Source organism: Octodon degus, unplaced genomic scaffold (assembly GCF_000260255.1).
Source record: "Octodon degus isolate 3935 unplaced genomic scaffold, OctDeg1.0 scaffold00118, whole genome shotgun sequence".
NCBI classification, from domain to species: domain Eukaryota; kingdom Metazoa; phylum Chordata; class Mammalia; order Rodentia; family Octodontidae; genus Octodon; species Octodon degus.
Genome location: NW_004524694.1, coordinates 4335172 through 4356098, shown reverse-complemented (window position 1 = coordinate 4356098; position 20927 = coordinate 4335172). Strand labels below are relative to the sequence as shown.

Here is a 20927-nt window from a genome sequence, read left to right as displayed (position 1 = left end):
GGACTCCATGGGGCCACAGGGTGGGGGTGTGGCAGGGTGGGACTCCATGGAGCCACTGGGTGGGGGTGTGGCAGGGTGGGCCCCGGGAGGGGTGGATGGCAGCCATAAAGTGGAGGCTTTGCGCTGTTTTGACCTGCAGGTAACAGCTGTTTCATTTGGTTCAAACCAGTAGAATTTTGTACCTATTTTTATTACTTTTTTTTTCTAGTTTATAACTTCAGAGTGTAAAATCTAACATTATTTCTGGGGCATAAGCCAGTGTGTTCTATTGTAAGCCCAGAATAGAAATTGGATTGAGTTTTATATTCACAACTTCTGTAAGCATACTTTTGGTTATGGAATTCTCAAAATAAGGTGATTTCTAATACATGAGGTTGAAAACAGGGAGGGACATGTCTATATATTTATATCTATATATCTATATCTATATCCCAGGGTTGGTCTGTGGGGAACGGCACAGGCTTTGGGGTGTGCCAGGCCTGGTTACTGGGATCCCTGGCCCTTCTGCTACTTGTTGTGGCTTTGGGAAAGTTGCTTTACTGCCTTAAGCCTCAGTTATTGCATCCATAAAATGGGAAGATTATATAGGTTGTATGTCTCTTATGCAAAAATGCTTGGAACTAGAAGTGGGTTTTATTTATTTATTTATTTATTTAGTGGTACCAGGGACTGAACTCAGGACTTTGTGCTTGCCGGGCAAGTGCTTATTCTACTGAGCTATCTCCCCAGCCTAGAAGTGGTTTTTAAATAAATTTTATTGGTACATTTTGATATGCATAATGATTATATTCATCATAGGAAATTTGTACCTGCACATGACTTATCTTGCTTCTTTTTTCCTTATTCCCCTCCAACCGCTCCTCCCCTCCTTATCTACAGAAGCTTTGCTTCCACTTTTTTCATTCCATTCTCTCTTTTATTGACTTTTTCCCCTCCTCTCACCTTCCCACTTGAACATTTTCTTCCTACTTCCCAAATCTCTCATCCATTTTGGTCCTTATATGCTCTTTCGATTTCTCACAGAAGAGAAATAGCTTAATATTCATATACATGTGTCCAGTTTAGTTCACTTAAAAGTATAGAGACTAGAAATATATTGGCTTTTAGATTTTTAAAATTTTGGAAAATTAAACATAATGAGATATTGTGGGGATGATCTCCAAGTTTAAAAGTGAAATTCATTTATGTCTTATAATCTCTCTCTATATGAAATTGATTATATATATGTATATATACACATATATACATAGTTATGCAGTATAGATCTGGGTCCTATTTTATGTGTACAGCAAGTACAACAGTGTTACACGGAATTTTTAGTGCACCTGCCTTTTCATGTGGCCTGTCACAAGAAGTCAAGTTCATGTAGGTACTTAGAAAGGTTCGCATTTTAAAGCACTGTGGATGTTCATGTTAGGGATGCTCGCCCCGTCCCTACTGCGTAGAGCTGCTGTTAGGTGAGCGATACCGTCTATGTAAATGTCCACCAAGCCCAGAGCCTGGTGTGCGGAGGTAGTTAGTAGGTGAAGGTTCTTGGTACAATGGGCTGTGGATGCTAGTGTCGGCGAATCTTTACGGAAGTTTCCTCGAAGTTGCAAGCATGTTCGATAAGGGCTCAGATGTCTTCGTAGCTCCTGGCAGCAGAACCATTTTCAGTTGGCTACGCTGGGCACACTCGCCACAGCACACAACTCAGAAGAACTTGTATTCTTTGAGAAGCATTGGGAATTTGGTAAAATTTAAAGTGACTGTCTTATGATTGATAGAGAATGTTTCAGAGTGCATGCTTTAGAACTGACTTAGGAAATGTGATTTGAATATTACTACGTGCATGAGGAGGGATGTGTGGCTGTGCATCGTATAGTAATGCTCTACTTTTGCAGGATGCGAAATCCCATTGCATTTAGTGGTGGAAACTACATTTTCAAGTGTTTTATATATATATATATATACGCTTTGCGTTTATTTCATACTTTCACGAAATAATTCCATTCCTTGTGTAAGTTATATGTTAGAAATATTTTGCCAGCTAATTTTTCTTCTTTTCTCTGTGAGGCCTCAAACTCTTGGCTTGGTTCTGAAAAAGATCGTCAGAGTGTTATGTTTCAGAACTCATCTCCTGCCAGATACGAAGCTGGCTTGAAATGGAAGCCCACTGAAGGCTCGCTTCCTGTTCAGCCAAGAAGGAAGGAAGCCGCGCCGTAACTGATCAGCTAGAGCAGTGAAGTTTCCCCAAGTCTGGAGCCAGATTTGCAGAATGTAGTGCTAGTCACTTTAACTCCCTTTTGGAGCGTAGAGCTCATGGTGGCGGTGGAGGGACAGCATGTCAACCTGACGCTACCTGTTTACATAGTGGAATCCCACATTTATTCCCCATATTCTCCATGCAATTAATTTCTCTCTGTGACTGACTTCAGTGTGAATGGTCAGCAGAAAATACAAACTTGGTCAAAACAAAACAAAACAAAAATCCTCCAGATATATTTCAGAAAACATAAAGATATCAATAAAATTATTAATTTTGGTCATGAATCATTCTCTTCCAGACCCATTTCCTGAATCACTCCCTATTCCCAGAAGACCTGTTTCCCACTAAGGCCATAATGGTGTACATGAAAATCGACACTCGATATTGATCCTTCTGCCATTAACGAGCTGAGAATTGAGTGGCAGAAACACACAATTACGGTTGTCTGCAAACCGGCCTCCCAGTCCTCCCCTTGCTCCATGTCTCCTTCCGCTGGAGCTGAGCTTCTCCTTCATCTTCCTATGTTGACAATTCCCCAAGGTCGGGGCTGATGCCTTTCCCTTTCCTAGAGAGCGCAGATGAACCCTATAAAGGCTTTTGAGTGAAGTGCTCACTAAAATTGACAGCAGCAGGGCCTTTGGGGGCATGTTAATGATGCCTTAGGAGGTCAGTCAGTGGGTAGAAAATAAATGGGTTTGGGACTACAGGGAGCATTCCTGCTGCAGGCGGTGAGGTAGAGAATGTAAAACACGTCCAACCAGCAGGGGGAAATAGCCAGTTTTAATCCAGCCACTCTAACACTGAGGCCAGAATACTCGTGGCTTAATCGCAGCAGTTAAGTGAGAGAACAAGGTACATAAGACATTAAAGTGTCATTCTCTGCTATCATGAAACCAAAATCACTTAGGGGTGTCTGTTGTCACTGAAACTTCATAGCACAGCAGGATCCATTCTGCATTGACTTATGTTCCTTTTAAATTATTTCACCTAATTCGAAAGTGGAAATTCATGGGTAAGGGGACTCTTACAGTCTGAAAGTGAAATTATAGAAGATATCATTCAAGTAGAATGAAATTGATTATGAAAACTGCATTTTCCCCAGAACTGTACAAAGGTATTAGCTGTGAAAAGCATCATATTTTCTAAAACATTCATGTTTAAGAGCAATAATGAGATTACATAAAGTTAAATGTACTTAATAGAACAGATTATTCTTTAAGAGTCTGGCTTTTGTATCACTCATCTGTATGAAAATGAATATCCGTGATGATGGGTATACTCACACTTTGGCAGAATAAATGACAACTGTGTGCTGTTTCTTTTACTCTCACCCTATTTTTTTTCTCATAAAGTTACTGAATTTAAAAAACCGGAGCCATTTCTGAAGTGACCTGTCCATTTTCGCCTTCTTTCTCTCTCCGACCCTGTTCCATTGCCTCTCTCCTCTCTTCCCGTGGGAGCCTCAGCATGGAATATTTAATAACTGGATATTCTGTATGCTAATTTGTATGTTGTGTCTACCTCATTTCAGAGGGAAGGAGTGGTGCGTGACCTTCTGCAACCCATTTGGGGTGTGTCCCCAAAGAGCTCTCATTTGAATAGCTTCTTATGGGCAAGATTTCTTTGACTATGCCCGTGTGTTCTGCACACTTCACCACACGCAAGTGTTTGGACTTGGATGCCATCCTGGTGTCAGAACAGACCATTCCGTACAGTCTCAGGCCAGTCCTAGTACCACGCCCTTAGCTGGAGACGGTTAGGTGGAGGGTGCGCTGCAGGCTGGGCCCTGTTTTATGTGTATAGCAAATAGAACATTCTTCCCAAATGGTGATTCATGCTTTATTTAAGTTAAAGAATACATAGGAAGTACAGATAATAGAAATAGTGTACCTGTGTTCCTGTCCCCCCTTTCAAAAACAGTATCTTGGTGTGCAAGCAGAGATATTTTGTTGTTTAAGCCTGGAATCATGGCATTCTTTCACCCTGTCTTTGCTCTCTCATCTTCCTTGTTTTCAGTGTGTCTGAGAGAAGTGATAAAGCCCACCTCGGCAGTGTGTGTTCTGGGCGTGGCCCACAGAATGCTGGCTTCTGGGCATCTCCCCCTCTTTGTTAGTGAGTCGTGTTTGTCATTGTACCGGGACTCCAGCCATTGTCAGATGAGCTGTGATCCGGGTGTGTGCAGCACGGTCACAGACATCAGTCACCCGCCGTGGCTAGCACCATGCTGCGCGCTCCTCCTTGCTTAGTTGAGGCAATAATTACCCCTCCGAACGAGGGGCCAGATGCATGGCTGGGTCTTAAGCTCGCTCTCCTTAGGGTGCCTTGTAAACGTGGCAGGTGGAACAAATTATGCATATAGCACACTGATTGTTTTATGGGAGACCAGTAATTTCTCTGAGTTATTTTTATGTTCCTGATGTGCACATGTGGAATCAAGGCCAAGTGTGTGACTTATGCTAAAAAAAAATGCCAACTCACCAGACAAAATGGTCAGAGTCAGATTTCTTTGAATAAGGTGTATAGAAGGTCTCTTGCAGTTTTTACAGCGGCTGGAGAGAAACCTTTGAGTGCCAGTGACTTGGAGGTAATCGTTGTTGTTGTTTGTGGGGAGAGCAATTAAGGCAAATTATAACCTGACTAGTGCCCTGCTGAGGCATGACAAAGCCTCCAGAAATTCGCCAGGCCTTGCCAAGCAGAAATGTTTCTGCTACGCCTTTGTCTACTTGAGGGAACTTGGCATCTGGGTAGAGTGAACCTTTGAACATGATGATTACAATTGAGATGAACCGCTTCCCATGAAGTGAGCAGCAATGCCAGATTATACCGTAATTGAAAGACTGCCAGCCTGCTGTGAATTAAAAAATAAGGACCCTAAGAATATAGTATCGCTTTAATGAGTATGGATCTTAGGCACTGTTGCATAATCTGTATTTCCAGGGCTTAGCCGTCTTGGCCGCAGAAATATGTACCTGTTGAAATAGATTACACGTGACGGATATGTAGGCAATATGTCTTTGAAAACATCATAACTGTGATTAGAATGACAAGAGCAGAATTTTTTCCACTCAGTGTAAAATAATAATCCTGAGCAATAGACTTGGAAAGGTAATCATGATGGAAGAACTGGACCATGTCTAAAAGCAAATTGTGATGCTTCACCTGAGAATCATTTCTGTTCTGAACTGCTCATCTTTATGACAGCATGTTGTACTCTCAGTGTATGGCGTTTGTCTCTTGAAAATCCTTGGTAAACCTTAGGCCAAATGTGGGTCTCTTGGCCGGACCCTAAGCCTGTCCTGTTGAAGTGTCCAGGAATCCTGTGTGTTACAGGCTGTCCTGAATACTGTGCATGCTGGTCTGAGCCTTGTGGCTCTGTGGCCTGCATTTGTTTGGGGTTGTTGTATGGAGAACTGAGGGGACTCCCCAGAGGGACCCCAAGAGATAGAATACCTCTATGTCTCCCAGAATTACTAATTGATGACTTTATAAGTCCTGTGCCATTAGTCTTAGCCCTAATCTTATTTATATCTCCATATGGGTTTAACCTTTGTTTACCTGGTAAGAATGTAAAGGAGAGAGAATGCATTTTCTTCCTGTATTTTGTATTTAATTCTCTCTTCTTGCTGTCGCTACCCATCCTTTTTGTTCTCTTGTATTTCCTTACTCTGGGGTGGGGCTGATGTGGCGCCCACAGGAAGTGAGAATGCAGGGCAGCCCCTCAACACTAGTGATGACGGTGAAAGAAAGCCAGGCAGGGGAAACCGATGCCTCAGTGACTGGGACGTTCAGCACTCATGAGTTTCTACCAACAAGTATTTATTGCACAAACATTTATTCAATGTCTGCAGTGTCCTGATGGCCTGGGAATGGTACTCAGGCTACAAAAACGAATGAAACTCAGAAACTGGAAAGAGTAAGTTATTTTACTGCCTCAACTCAGATAACTGACACAAAAGGGATACCAAGTCTTCGAATGTGTTTCCCACGCTGCTACTTTCACTCACTTGTTTTATGTCCCTGGCCCTCTTGCCACACCCACTGCTGCCCTGTAATTTGAGAATCTTGCGCTACTTATTATCAGCACTGGCCTCTCGCATGGCAAATAAGCCCAAGGATGGGGAGAAGTAACATTAATTAGTGCAGCGTAGTAGACAAACACAAACCTTGGCATACACGGACCTGAGTTAAAAGCATGAAATGGGATAGAAAGGATGGCAGGGCCCCATCCTGCAAGGCTGGGTGCCCTGGGCATGGAGAATTTCATCTGTGAGATTTCCTGGCACCCAGGAATGAGGCCAGCAGTGCAAGGTGCGAGGCCACCTCGATAAAAGACTCTAAGGGACTCTTGGCTAGACAGTATGTCCTCCTCAGGGCATTCAGGATTCTCAGTATCCAGAGTTTGAACCAACTCTGTGGGCCAAAATGTGGGTATAAATAGCTGGCTGTGGCTTGGGGCTGCATTATTAAGTTTAGGAAGATCTTACAGAGCCAATGCAGGGGTTCAGCAGGGAGGAGTGTTGACCAGGTTCATAATTTTAGAAGATCTGTCTGTTTATGTATCAGACGGTAGGTGGGTGAGGGTAAGGAATGAAGGCAAGTGGAGAGCTACCTGGATGGAGCCAAGGTGACAGTTTGTGTTTGGGGTAAAAACAGTTGGGCCTCAGTTGCTGGTGCAGGTGTCGGGCAAAGGAGGAGATCCTGTCTGTATTTCTACTGGTTGAAAACAAGTGGACCTGCAGGCGTGATCAGAGGGAAGGTGGGTTAAGGTCATCGGTTCAGCTTAGGCTTTGTGGCATTTGACTCAAAAGCCTAGAGCCCTAAGGAGAATTCAGAAAGAGTGACAGCGGCGGTCCGGGGCATTCAAGTTAGTACCAGAGAGCAGTACATGGAGGAGGAGGAGGAGGAGGAGGAGAGGCCCGAGAACAGCAGGAGGAGGGACGCCAGGAAGCCAGGACAGCTGAGGATGGTCATCTGGAGAGGGAGGAGGGCCGGGATGGCCACTCTCTGATCCCAAGGGAAGGGAGAGTTTTAAGAAGGATGGAGCCAGCAGACTTAGACACCGCAGCAAGAGTAAGGAACTCGCACCAGGAAGGGCTGCAGGAGCAGGTCACCGGGCTCTCTGAGCCCTTAAAGCAGAAACAATGACAAGCCTAGGGGGTGGAATCCAGATTTCATTTGGCAGGGATATAAAGGAGAGATCACAAACAAAAAATACAGGGGGACAGATAGAAAAATGTGAAATGGGAACAAGACAATTGAATAAAACCAAGTGTTGTAGTTACACCCTTATGATAAAAAATGTTTAACAGAGGGCAATATTTGGTAAAGGTTTTAGACTGAGGCGAAACAGACAACAAAAAAAGAGAGAAACATCAGAAATGATAGTACAGAAGTGGTCATAGTTTGGAAGTAGGCCAAAGTCGAATAAACTTGGAAGAAAAGAAGTAAGGCTAGATGTGAAGTAAACACGTTAATGGGTGAGCACACCACTTCAGGAGGCTGGAAGCTGACCCGCTCCCGAATCCGAAGCTTTCATACTTTGTGCAGATATTCCAAGAGGGAGGCGAATCTCAACCCCATCCCTGGTTCCAGGTACCTTGAGTGCGGGTTGCTCAGCCTGTACCAAGCACAGCGTGGAAAGCCAAAGCATAGAGCTCAAAGGCCAGGCCAGGTGTCCTGCTTTGGGCTTCCTCTGCCATAGCACAGGACCTGGTTTTCCAACTAGTTATTTAGTTACCTAACGCTTCTGTAAGACATGAACTCCGTGCAGGAAGAACAGAGTGGTCCTGACCTACAGAATTTGCTTCATAAGTGCGTGTTGGAATTTAGGGCAAAAAAGCATAATTCTGACAATAGGGCAAGTGATGAATTCTCATTTACTTAATACATGAAGAAGGAGGTACTGTCCTAGTATAGCAGAAGTTAAATAACTGGAAAACGACTCAGTCCCCAATTTACTGATTTTATTAAAGGAAAGAAGCATTCCTGTCTTGAGTTCAGGCTCTCTAAATGTCATGAAATGTAAGCTCCAGTTATAGCAGAACCATGACCCCAGTGCTGGAGTGGTTAAAAGAGAGAGCATTTGCTCAGCAAACCAAAATGCGTGCCGCAAGAGATAACATGTAAAAAAGGTTTTGAAGCTTGTGTAGGAGTTTGAGAAACAGAGCATGCATGACATGACTGATAGAGGGATCAGTGTGTACAAAAGCATACAGAGCCCTGAAAATGCAAGGGAGAGCACAGAATAGAAACACTGTCCTCCCTGACCTTTATCTCTCAGTCATGTGAAAACCCAGCAATCCAGATTACAAAAGCACCCACCCACGCATCCCAGAACTCTGACTTGTCCCCAGCCTCCACCTCACTCCACCCTAGGTGGAGGCCCCTGGGAGCTGTTTCCTACCCAGGGCTCCCTGCCCACTGTGACAGCCACAGGCCTGGCCGCAGGAGGCATCTGCCTCCAGGGTCCAAGGCTTTCCCTATGGGGAGCCCAGACCAAGCTGCCCAGCTTGTCTTTCCCCTCTGCGTGGGGCCTGAGCTGTGGGCTGCCCCCGAGACTGGCTGAGCTCTCGGAATTCTCCAGACCCTGCAAACTTACCCACTGACCTCTTCTGTTCGTTCTGCACTGTTTGTGAGGATTAATTTTCATTATTTTTTTGTTTTATAATTCAAAAGTAACAAACACATATTCGTTGTAAAATGGTCTAGCATTTCTGTCGTAGTGGATGTAATCACATGTATGGGGTTGATTTTATTTTGCTTTGGGGCAAGAATCACACCACACTGATCTGTGGTACTTCCTGTTTGTTCCTGAGGTAAATATTTGGCACACCTACTGAATGTAAGGAGCTGTCCTAGCAGGGGGGCTGGAGCAGTAAGCAGTACTGACAGGGAGCTCGCCCCCAGGGACTCGGTGTGTGTCCCAGGAAGTTCCTGTGCCTGTCACTTCTTGTGAACAGTGACGTTCCCTTCATTCCTGCGCCACAGTGACGGCGCTCTGTTCATACCACTAAGCAGCGCCATTTATTCAGCCGTCCTGTGGGTGGATGTTCCCTCTCAGGCTTCCAAGACACAGAAATTTTTATGGTTGCCTAAGCGTTACACTGTTTAGCATCAAAGTTCTTCTTCCGCTCTGTTTTTTTGTTTTTTCTGTTGTTTGTTCCTTTTATAAAAGAAATAGGTTGGGGTTGGCTCAGCAGTAAAGCCCGTACTTGGCATGTTCAGGCCCTCAGCTCGTCCCTTAGTCCCCACCTCCCAGGAAACAGGTAAGAGCCTTGCTCCATATACATTATCTGAAACAAGTGTTCCACCTAGAAAACGCAAAGGGTGCAATTGCACCAAGTGTGTACGGAGCTTTGCTTTTCTCCCCCTTAAGATTCTTCCTCTTTATTTCCTTGCTGTATCTTAATCAGAATTTAAGGGTCTCTGGGTGAGAAGGAATAGGAGAGAGGGGAGATACCTGCATCGCCGCACCACAGCTAACACTGTCAGGTGCCGCCAGAGTGGTTCGCAGCCTCCTTCACAGAGGATTTTAAGAGGCGGGGCGCTGGCTGCCCAGACTCCCGGCTCTGCCGCTTCCTCCTTTCCCATTGGTCGAGTTCTCTTCCCACCCCTTCTGCGTCGTCATTCCTGTCTTCTCCCATCCAGGAAAAGCTATTTAAAAGGCATGGCCTAGAAACAGCAAATAAACGCACACTGCTAAGGAGAAACGAGGTCAGAAAGATTTGTAACGGGCCTCATTGGGAAAGATCATAACCTTGTGAAACAAGAAACAAGAGACATCAAAGCTTGCTCACGACAAGAATTCAGGATCCCCGCTGCCAGAGTCACCGCTGTAGCTGGTTAGGGACACAGTGGACCTCGAGTTCCCAAGGTCCATCTTCAGCCCCTCCTCACGGTTACATCAGATGTCAGATGTGTAGACCCTGGTGTTTTCCCTGGGGGATCCCTCTGCAGAGACTGAGCCTGTGAATCAACGACCGATGCTTGGGATAAAGCCAGTTCAAGGCCTTGTTTCGGAGAGAGCACAGGTCCTCTGAGGAAAGGGAGCTGCCTTCATTCACTTCCCTGGGAGCCCTCCTGTGCTGCAAGGACTTTGCCACAGGGACTTTTATGGGAGTACTGGAGGATCCAGAATAGCTCAGAAATCCCCGGAATGTTCACACGTGAAACAGTTATTTTGTCTCCAAGTAACAAGGGAAGCGCCCGCTAAATTATTACTCCACGGTCCACCTTTTTAGAGATGCAGGTGATACATCTTAGTATGAGTTTTTCTTTGAGACACGTTGACAAACTCAAGTCTGTCAGTACACACAGAGCTCCACAGAGTCGGGAGAGAGAGAAGCTCCAGGGCTTTCCCTCCCTGCGGCTTGCATCCTGTCTCTCTACCAGTCTCCCGGCAGAGCACTGCCTGTCTCTGGGATCTGCTTTGGGCGTGAGTGGCCACACGGGCAGCTCTCATAATCTCCTGCCTGCCCCCACTTCCGCTGACACCCCAGCCCCAGCAGCACGCAATGCAGCAGAACGAGCCCCTCTCAGGAAAGGTTTTCCTCCTTGGCTTTCGTGGTCTGCCCATGCATTCCTCCTGCCTCTGCAGCCACTGCTTTGTCACTTGCTTTTCTTTTTAATTTTTTTATTCATTTTAATGAGAAAAAAAGATAAAATAGTATAAAACAGTTTCAAAAGAGGTTAATAGGACAGTTACAATAATTAATACATTGCATATTGTTGTCTTCGTAGCATTCAGAGGACGAGATGTAGACATGATATCTTCTCTAAACAATATTAGTACAAACCTTCTCACTGAACTAAGAGAAAGTAGCTGTATATCTATCCTATCTTATATATACATATTTTTTCCACTACAAAGTGGTCCTTTATTTATAGCCCCCTTTTTTGTTTCATTTTATCAGAGATGGGTGTTCCATTGCTGTTAGAGAAGCTGTATTTGGAGAAGTCGCTAAAGGACCTTTTCCTACTTGCTGCCAGTCCTCCTTTGGCCTCTTCTTGTCCTGCTTTCCCCGAGGGGTCATTCTAAGACTGTGTCTTTCCAGTCTTCCTCTGTAGGGTACTGAGCCCCTTAATTCCCCTCCTGCCACGTTTCAGGCTGACTTGTAGAAATACTGCCTTGTTATCAGGCTTCTGAGGTGCTGTGGACTCCTTCCACAGAGGCTTTTTAGGTTCTTGTCATCGTGAGCAAAGAACTAGTCAAGATAAGCACAACAGGTAGCAAGATTTTATACTTACTGCAGTTCTAGCCAAGTAAGATAGGAAAAGAAGCACATTCTGCAGGGTGAGGAGGAGCAGACAGTTGTGAAAGGGAGAACGCAGGGGCTTAGGAGGTCATGGCTGATGTCTTTTTTTTATCTTCCACTCCTCAGACTGACATCACATCTAAGCCATCCAATCAAAAACCTGTTTGATCTCTTGTGAACCAACTGAAGATACCACTTTCTGATTGGTCCCAGGTGTTAGGCTTTGGGAGTGGGTTTTCCGCACATGTCATGGGTTTCCATGATTGACAGGTCACATCCAGCTCAATCTCCTGCCTCAATTTGGTATCTCTAGTATCACATTTAATTTGTGCCTTAGATTTACCATATCAAAATCAAAATCTTGATTTTATTCTCTACATGCTCATAAATCCATTTTATCAAGCCAGAAGTTATTACCATATACCTGCTTATTTGAAGAAAAATCCTAGAAGAGATCCTTGAGTCTTTTCTATTATCGAAAATAAATGCATTCAATTACTTTCCAAATATATCTCAGATCCATTCCCTTTTCTCTGTTTTCCCTACTACCATCCAAGTCACGTCACTGTTGACTTTGAGTTGTGCTATGGGGTGGCCTTTCAATGGGGTTATGTTTTTGTGCTCTTTAATTCCCCAAGGGAATGTGTAGCATAGGGGTTAAAAACGTGGCTCCAGAGTTAGCCCGTCCAGGTCCCAGCCGAGGCTCACCACTTACTGATTACAAGCTCAGGCAGGGCGCTTCACTTCTAGTGCTAGACAGGCTTGCCTATCTCGAAGGATATCAGATTAAATTACTTCAGATTTCTGATAAGTAAAGTGATTAAAGAAGCACTTGGTCCTCAGCAGGGACTCAGTAAGAAGAAGCTATGATATCATTCGTTCAGTCTGTTTTCCTTTATAAACACAAACCAGTTTTCTGTTATCTCCCAAGAAAGGTGCACTCTGGCCTCTGCTGCACGTATACACGTCTTTGGATCTCTGCTCTCTTCAGCATCACCGGCTCCCTGTCGCTCTCTGCCAGCCCCCTGTCCATTTCTTCTGCTCATGTTCTTTCCTACCAGGAGCTTTTTGGCCTTGCTATTGCCTTTGCCTGGATTCTTTTCCCTGCCTCCTCTCTGCTTAGTTGCTTCTCATTTCATTTCTACTCAGAGTATCTTTCCATGCCAACCTGGCAACTGAAGTCCTTTCCTCCCTTGTCTGCATGGTCTACGTATCATGCAGTGGATTTCGTTAACTGTGCATCACTATTCAAAATATCATCTTTATGTGTTTTTCTACTTGCTCATTAACTGCATCTCTTCACCACTTAAATGTGAGCTCCTTAGGGAAACCATGTGACTTTTGGTCATCGTTATGTCCCTATAAAACACAATAACACCTGACACAACAGGAAATCAGTAATGATTTGTGTAAAGACAGGTGGATAGTTGTATCAATGAGTGCTTACTAGAGAGGCAGGTTTAATGGAAGATACACAAATATATAAGGATTTACAAGAAAGGCTTACAGTGGCCACCCACAGAGTCAGGTGGAAGGGTACAAAGGGGCTGTGTGTAGGCCGGAGATCTGAAAAACCCAGTGGGAGGTGTGGAGCTCACTGTAGTGTCCTGGGCGAGTCTGTATTAGGAGGCTGAAGGCTCTGCTCTGGAGGCTGAAGAGTCTGTGCTGGAAGCCAAGAGAGGATGTCCAAGGTGAGGAAGAAGACTGGAGCTCTGCTGAAGAAACCAAAATGAGCCTTCCTCCATTTCCCTCATGTTCCATCCTGGCCATAGGCCTATTGGTTGGGCCACTCAAACTCAGGGAGGGCTCCTGTGCTCAGTAAATCCCTTCAGCCATAGCCAGAACTATGGGTGGGATTCTTATACGTCAGTATTGGTTACAAGTTAGTGTAACCAATTTCTTTCTCAAATTCCAAAAGAAATTAGGAGAAATACTTGTAGACATGTGAGTTTTCACTATGAAAAAATGCTCAAATTAGGTGAAATAATACAAACTCAGATTCTATTATAGAACACTTAAAATGCAAAAGTACTCATTCTGTGCATATGTCTACATTTGTTGAGGCAGGAAAACTGGAAACAACTCAAGATTTCCTTGCCTCAGATTTTTGTGGTCTGTTTATTATGGGATGCTTCTTTCTAACAACTTCTTTATTCTGTTTTTAATTTGGGCATTCTCAGAATTGTTGATATTTCCTCTTGGAACAAGCATAAGTAGGAAATTTTTTAAAGCAGCTAGCTTACGATTAAAGCAAAACAGACATTTTGTTCCACAAATCTGTACTTGAATCCTAAGTCAATTAATTGCTAATTGTGTGGTCAAATTCTCTCTTTTTTAGAAAATATAGTTAAGTTTTGTGATTCTGCTGATTGAACCCAAGGACTGTGGGCATTCTAAGCAAGTGTTTTCTTGACCTCTCTGACCTTTAGTTTTCCCAGCTGAGATACATTATTAAAATTACGTGATTAAAAATGATCATGCTTGCACATGTTAGGTATTTAATAAATGTTACTTTTCTTCCCTTACGCTCATATGAATGAACTGTCTGTGCTAAAAATGTCATATGGTTCAGATTCACTATCATTTTAAATTTTTTAAACTACTGGTTTTCTGTCCCCATAAAACTACTTTTTAAGGTGCCAGGACCTAAAACAATAACTATATTATCATCTGGTTCAATATTTATTGAATGAAAGAGTAAGAAATCAGTAAACTGTTCACTTATTCATGAAAATCAAATTGAGAAGTTTATTTTTATTTATTTTTATTTTATATTTTAGGGAAGGGTCTCCAGGGTGTTCAGGGTCTCACTACTAGATCAGACTCATAGTGATCCACCTGTTTACAGCCTCTCAGGAGCTGGGATTACAGGTGCACACCACCACACCCAGTCTCAATTGCCCTCTCGGCATGCCCCAGGGATCGAACCCCTGGCCCCTACACCTGCTTGCAAGTGCTTTAAACTGCTGAGCTAATTGGCTGGTCCTATTCATAAGAATCAGTTATACCTCCATGTAGTTTAAAGTTAGGTTTCCTTAAAATACCAATGATTTTCCCCTTTAATTATGTAACTGACCACTGCATCCAACCATAACTGAATCTTTAAAGAAATTGGGGCACAAAACCACATTTCCCTCTTCCTGCTATTATTTTTAAATGCATCTTCTGGAATTGTTTAGTCCAATATTCTGGAAAACCAGTGAGTTGTGAGTTCTGAATTCCAAATGCAATAGGAGGTTTAGCCTGGAGCTCTGAAGAAGCATTCTAGTTACAAACTTTAGAACCAGGTGTCCTATTCTTAATTTTAGTCATTGCAAGGAGATTTCGGTAAGATTTGGTCATCACAGTTGCCACCAAATGTGTTTGATGAAACTAGTCATTAGGCGTATCTATTAAATATCATAAATGTTTTAAATTTTATTTTAAAGAGAAAAACTAATAAGAAACATTAAAAACAATACACAATTTCAGAAAACAAGATGATAAGCTACAACAGTGGTTGCTATATTGTATACAGTCTTCAAAGTAGTTGTTCAGATTACCAGATAAATATCAGAGATTTTATACTACAAAAACTACACATACGTGCACATACTTTGAACAACTTTAATCTTTTTAAGTGTATAAATGATGTAAAAGATGCTCACTGCTTTCAAATTTTCAGCAAAGAACTTTGGAAAGTAATGTACAAATGATAGATTTTCTACAAAGTACATGACAATAGTAAAGTCAGGATCTAACTTTCGCATTACATTTTACAGAGAACTCCATATGGATTTAATTTAAATGAAAACTGTAACTATCTAGAAGGTAGGTAAATATTTCAGTGATCTTTAAATAAACAAGGACATCCTAAGCATAAAAGCGCTGGAAGAAATCACAAAGGAATACTTGGAGAGATCTGTCAAAACAGAAAGAGGTTTGAATATCAAAAATAGTAAGTTAAAAGCAGACAACAAACTGGGTTCAATAAGACAAAGGACTAATGCTTTCACGTCTAAGGGCTTCTTACAGATTAATAGGAGCCTCACTATCCAAATGGAAAAACTACCAAAGGACATGTGTACCATGTGCATGTTTTAAGTTCCTCTCCATCGAGGAGACCAACTTTTCTACCGCCTCTTTTTAAAACTTCCCTCAAGACAAAGTAGATATTCTTACCTATTCAAGCATTCTTGTTGGTATCTGAAATGTCCTACGGTTTTAAGGTAGATTATGTAGGATTTTTGCCATTTCCTCCCTAGAAATAGTTACCCTATTTCTATCATAAAAGAAAAGAAGATCTTGCCATTGATAATTTCTTTATATTAACATATTTTATGAATTCTGGAATTGTAACTATCATGTCTGCAAATCTGTAGACTCTCCAGACCATTGTCTAGCGGTTAGGATCGCAGCAGGAAACAGTGCAAAGAGATTATCAAAAGTAGGCTTAATATATATGGTACATCTATTTTATGGTGCTTGGTTCACTGTGGTTAGTGCATGATAAGATTAAGTTTGAAAAACCAAAGGAAATAAGCATAGTTTCATCATTCTTAGAATCCTGGTGCAGGGCTGATCAGATAGCTCAGCGGATTAAAGTGCTTGCATAGGCGGACGCAGGGGCTGGGGGTTCAGTGACCCAGGGTGGGCTGAGATGGCTACTGAGATTGGGCATGGTGGTGCACACCTGTAATCCCAGTGCTTGGGAGGCTGAAAACAGCAAGATCACTATGAGTCTGATCTAGTAGTGAGACCCTGTAGATCCTATACTAAATACAGAGAGAGAGAGAGAGAGAGAGAGAGAGAGAGAGAGAGAGAGAGAGAATCCTGGTGCAAAGACGAACCAAAAATATTTTGCAGAGAACCTTGAGAAAGAATATTCTGTTCATCTCAGCAAGTTGTCAGCTCCCACCTGTGTCATGAAGTGGAAAAGAAGGGGAGTGAGGAACAGAGAAGACTTGTTGAAAAGAACCATTTCTTCAGTGCAGCGCAGCAAAATCCCTCAGCTGGCCCAGGTGGCCAGGTGCTCCTCTGTGCTGGTGCTGGGTCCTCTGCAGTAGGAAAATAAATGGCTTGGGCCTTTGTCAACTAGATGCCCTTTTAGTGTTGGTCCCATTAGACAAAACAGGAAAATCCCCCAGGCTTTTCTAAGAATTCATTGATTTTCTTGGGAAAGCAATTAGTTGAACAGACTTATCAGTCTGTAAGAACTGTGTAACACAAGTAATACATATCTACTCCTTTTGGCTTCATTTGTAACCTTGAGCAAAACGGGGACTGGGTGTGCCTGTGCTACAAGCACCTATCCAGTGAAGGGATGTGTCTTATATGCCTGGTTTTCTCCTTCCTGGAACCACAATGGTGGACAGCTAGGAGGCATTTACATAGTAATTCAAAGGCTGTAAGTGGTATCTGAAGTTCAAGATTTACTTAGGTCTTCATCTCCTCATTCCCTGCACAAGCGGTACAGGCCGATAATATTGATGACAGGTGAGTGTGCACTTCGAGAAAAAAATTGCTCCTGCCTTTCCCACACCACCACCACTTTAACCCAGCCTCTCTGTCTTTAACCAATCCCACCACTTATTCTGTTGAAGCTACCAGGACTATACTATGGTATGTACATATTCATTCTTATTTAGCTCCTGAAAATTGTTGATAGAACCCAGCACAATTTTTTTGCCTTTCTGTGTGCCTAAACCATAATTTTTTTTTTTTTTTTTTTTTTTCTTCAGAACTGGGGATTGAACTCCGGCCCTTGCACTTACCAGGGAAGCACTTATTCCACTGAGCCATCTCCCCAGCCCCAAAACTATAATTCTGAGAGCATGTTTTCAGCAGTGTTTCTCAGTGCTAGACATCATTTTGCTTCATCCCTTTGAGTCTAAGCATGTCAAGATAAAGGACTCTAAAGTTTCTGAAGTGTACATTTCAATTCGGGTTCTCTCTCTTTGAAAAGGCGTAGCTTACAGACATGACTCATAACAAATACTTTCCAAAGGCAGTAGGCAATTTTAAGGGATGAGACTTCCTTCGTTTATATTTGGGGACAGGAATAAAGAAACAGTCTCTCCAGCAATGTGCAGACCGTGGAGCTCTGTGAAGTTACTGCAGTCGGGCTGAGTAATTAGCAGCTGTACACCATTAGATCAGCGCTCAGATTTCTTTGGACTGAAGGAGCGAACATGAAAACATAAGAGAAAGCAGGGAGAGTGAGCCCGAGCTAAGCAGAAGCAGCCAGGGGAGGGTCTCAGCGCTGGCATCAGACTTCACAAAGGTCCCGCTCGGAAGCTGTAAGGCGGAAGGCACAGGCAGTGCACTGAACGCAGGAACAGGCCCCAGGGTCCTGTGGATGGGAATGTGTCCAGAAGTCAAGAAGAGACTTCAAGAGAAACAAATCGTTCTGTTAGTGCCAAGTTCACTGTGTTCTAGGAACTGGGATATTTCATAAGGAGAAGCGCAGTATGAGCCAAAAGTGAAGACATGGCCATTTCTTTTCAGATGGATTCTAAGTGCAATCAGGGACTCAGCATGTGTCCTGCAGGCCTAGCTCTGTTTCTGTCTTTAGTTCGACTGTGGAGGTGTGAGGTAGCCTTTGATAGAAGGCAAACTATTTTGATTACCTTAACAGCCAGAAAAAATTAATAATCCTAAAAAGGAATGACATGTACTTTTATTCATTCTTTTCTTCTAATGAGTTGCTACAGTAACTCTGGCATCAGAAATTTACATGCAATGAAGAAATTACTTAGGAATGAAAATATACCATTCACTGACTAGTTAGGGTAGGCACATGTTTGAGTAATATTGATTTGGCATTAAATTCCAATACATTCGCCTCGCCAAAGTCTGAGTCACTTAACGAACCGTCATAAATACTTTAATGAATAAGGGAAGAATTTACAGGAGTCAGCAGTATGACTTGCCTATTTTGCTTAGGAAGCATTTATACTTCACGTCCTACTTACAGTCATGATAATTGTAATTTGAAAGTTGAGAAAATGTTTCTAATGTGAATATCATTTGCATTTCAGTAGTGCGCTTCAGATAGACATGCATGAGAATGGCGTATTTTGGTTGGGTATGTGTGTGTGGTAAAACAGGATCATGCCTTTGTGCTTCCTTGGAGTTCTAAAGCATGAGGCTTACCCGTCAAATTCTCCGAACCTGTTGATGGGCTAAGTAGTCAAAACCTGGGCATATCAGTAATATCCAAGTCTTCTGTTTGTTTCCCTAACCCAGGCAGCTCTGAATTGCGCACACCAATGAGCCTGAGTGGTTCTGGTGAACCTTTGCCTACTACTCGCATCTGAAAACTAGCTGACAGATACAGCCCAGAATTATTCTATTGTATGGCATTCAAACATGTTTGCATTTTCAAAATACGCAATCTAAGTATCACAGAATTATTTGTGATCCAAAAGTTTGTAAGGTTTTCTTCTTGAAAGTGTCAGCTTACAGTTTGGGGAGATGGCTCAGTAGAATAAGCGCTTGCCTGGCAAGCCCAAGGGCCTGAGTTCAATCCCTGGTTCCACAAAAAAAAGAAAAAAAGAAAAGAAAAGAAAGAGAGAGATAGAAAGAAAGTGTCGGCTTAGAATAGTGTTTTGTTTTCTTTGTTAAGGTGAGCGGCCCAAGTAGAGAACAATGGAAGGAAAGTTGTGACAAAAGGTCTTGGGCCTCGCGGACTGGGCGTGCATGTGAGCCACACGTGCACCTGCAGGCCTGGCAGGGCCCTGCACGGCTGCTCTGTGGCATCGTTTATTTCCTCCTCACCGAGCACTTACCAATTCTTGTCTCCTAGATGACACCGGCTGTCCTAGCAGCCAGTCCGTGTCTCCGGTGAAGACGCCCTCAGACACCGGGAACAGCCCCATTGGCTTTTGCCCGGGCAGTGATGAAGACTTTACCAGCAAGAAGTGCACGGGGGGGATTCCTGGGGAGGGAAGCGTCCCGTCAGCGCGGCATAAGAAAGAACTGAAGGCAGGCCTCGGAAAGCCGGGTAAGTGTGCGGATGTGTCGTGGTGTCACCGGTCGCCGTGAGTAGTTTTCTATTTGGAACAAACCAACTCTATTCGGTACCCAGGAAACAGAGACAGTTTCAAAGTAGGTGGAATGTGAAGTGGAATATTTTGTGTGGCAGTTATTAATAATTGAGTACATATAATACCGTGTATCCGTTATAAAGATTTTTTTTAAAGAAACCACGTTGAGGAAATACACACTGTTGCTCCCTTAGGTAGCCCATATACTAAAATAGGAAATATTTCCTGGGTTGTCCAAGAGACATTTAAAGTATACAACTGATTCAAGCTTAAATTAATAATATAAGTAATGAAATGAAAGACATTGCTTGGTACAGAGCAGTTTGTCTTGATGTACTAAAGCTGGCCCACTTGACACCTTGGCTTTATTTTCTTTACTATGAAGATGATGTTGCATATGTATATAGATTTTTCAATAATTTAAAAAAATACTGAGTGCCATAAGACACAATGAAGATGATTCTTACAATGAATGAAATGCCATGAGCATCAGAAAAAGCCAATTGTGCGAGTCTGCAAATATAAATAAATATTTGGGGCTGGGGAATAGCTCAGCAGTCTAAGCACTTGCCTGGCAAGCTCAAGGACCCGGGTTCGATCCCTGGTACCACATGCCATGCTGGTGCTGGAACCCTGGGCACACCACCATGCTGGTCCTGAAGCCAGGCGTGGTGGCGCAAGCCTGTAATCTCAGCACTGGGGAGGCTGACGCACTAGGATCATTATGAGTCTGAACTGTGTAGTGAGACTCTTATCAAGTACATAAATTTTTTTTAAACATTAAAAAAAAATGATGAAATTGTTCTTTGCTAAGGTTTAGGAGCTGAGACATAAAGGCATTGTTGCCCCCACAAGGAAACGTTAGACCCATCCGCATTCACTGTCTGTCCTGTTTCCCTCCCCAGGCCTGGCTTGGCCTCCCACTTCCCATGCCCCACTTCTCTCTTTCTCTGTCTCTGTCCCTTGCCGTCTCTCTCTGGATTTGCATCTTCTTGGACATCTTATACAAATAGAATCATACATTCTATGGCCTTTTGTGGCAGTCTTTTTTCACATAAAATAATGTTTTCAAGGTTCATCAGTATAACATCTATCAGTGCTCCATTCTTTTTATGGCTGAGTGATAATTTCCTTGTATGTATGTGCCACATTTTAAATATATATTAAAAAAAAAAAATCCATTGCAGGTTTATAGAAAAATTGGGTGGAGAGTAGTGAGAGTTCTCAGATATCCTCTTACTATCACCACTTCCTGCTTCCTATTACTAACATCTTGCCTTTGTGAGGTGATAGAGTTTGGTTATCTGACCGTAGTTGACATCTGGGTTGTTTCTAGTTTTTAGTTATTATAATCAATGGTGCTGTGAACCTTAGTGTACAGGTTTTTGTGTGAACATG

At 43.0% G+C, this 20927-nt stretch overlaps 1 protein-coding gene across 2 annotated transcripts in view; it reads left to right on the top strand.

The window, feature by feature from the left end:
- Positions 1-20927, top strand: part of Sybu (syntabulin) — a 65015-nt gene that overhangs the window by 2571 nt on the left and 41517 nt on the right. For both annotated transcript variants that reach the window (XM_004640078.2, XM_004640079.2), the window contains one exon: positions 19289-19486. In XM_004640078.2, the coding sequence (XP_004640135.1) occupies positions 19289-19486 (198 nt within the window). The remainder of the gene's footprint in view (positions 1-19288; positions 19487-20927) is intronic.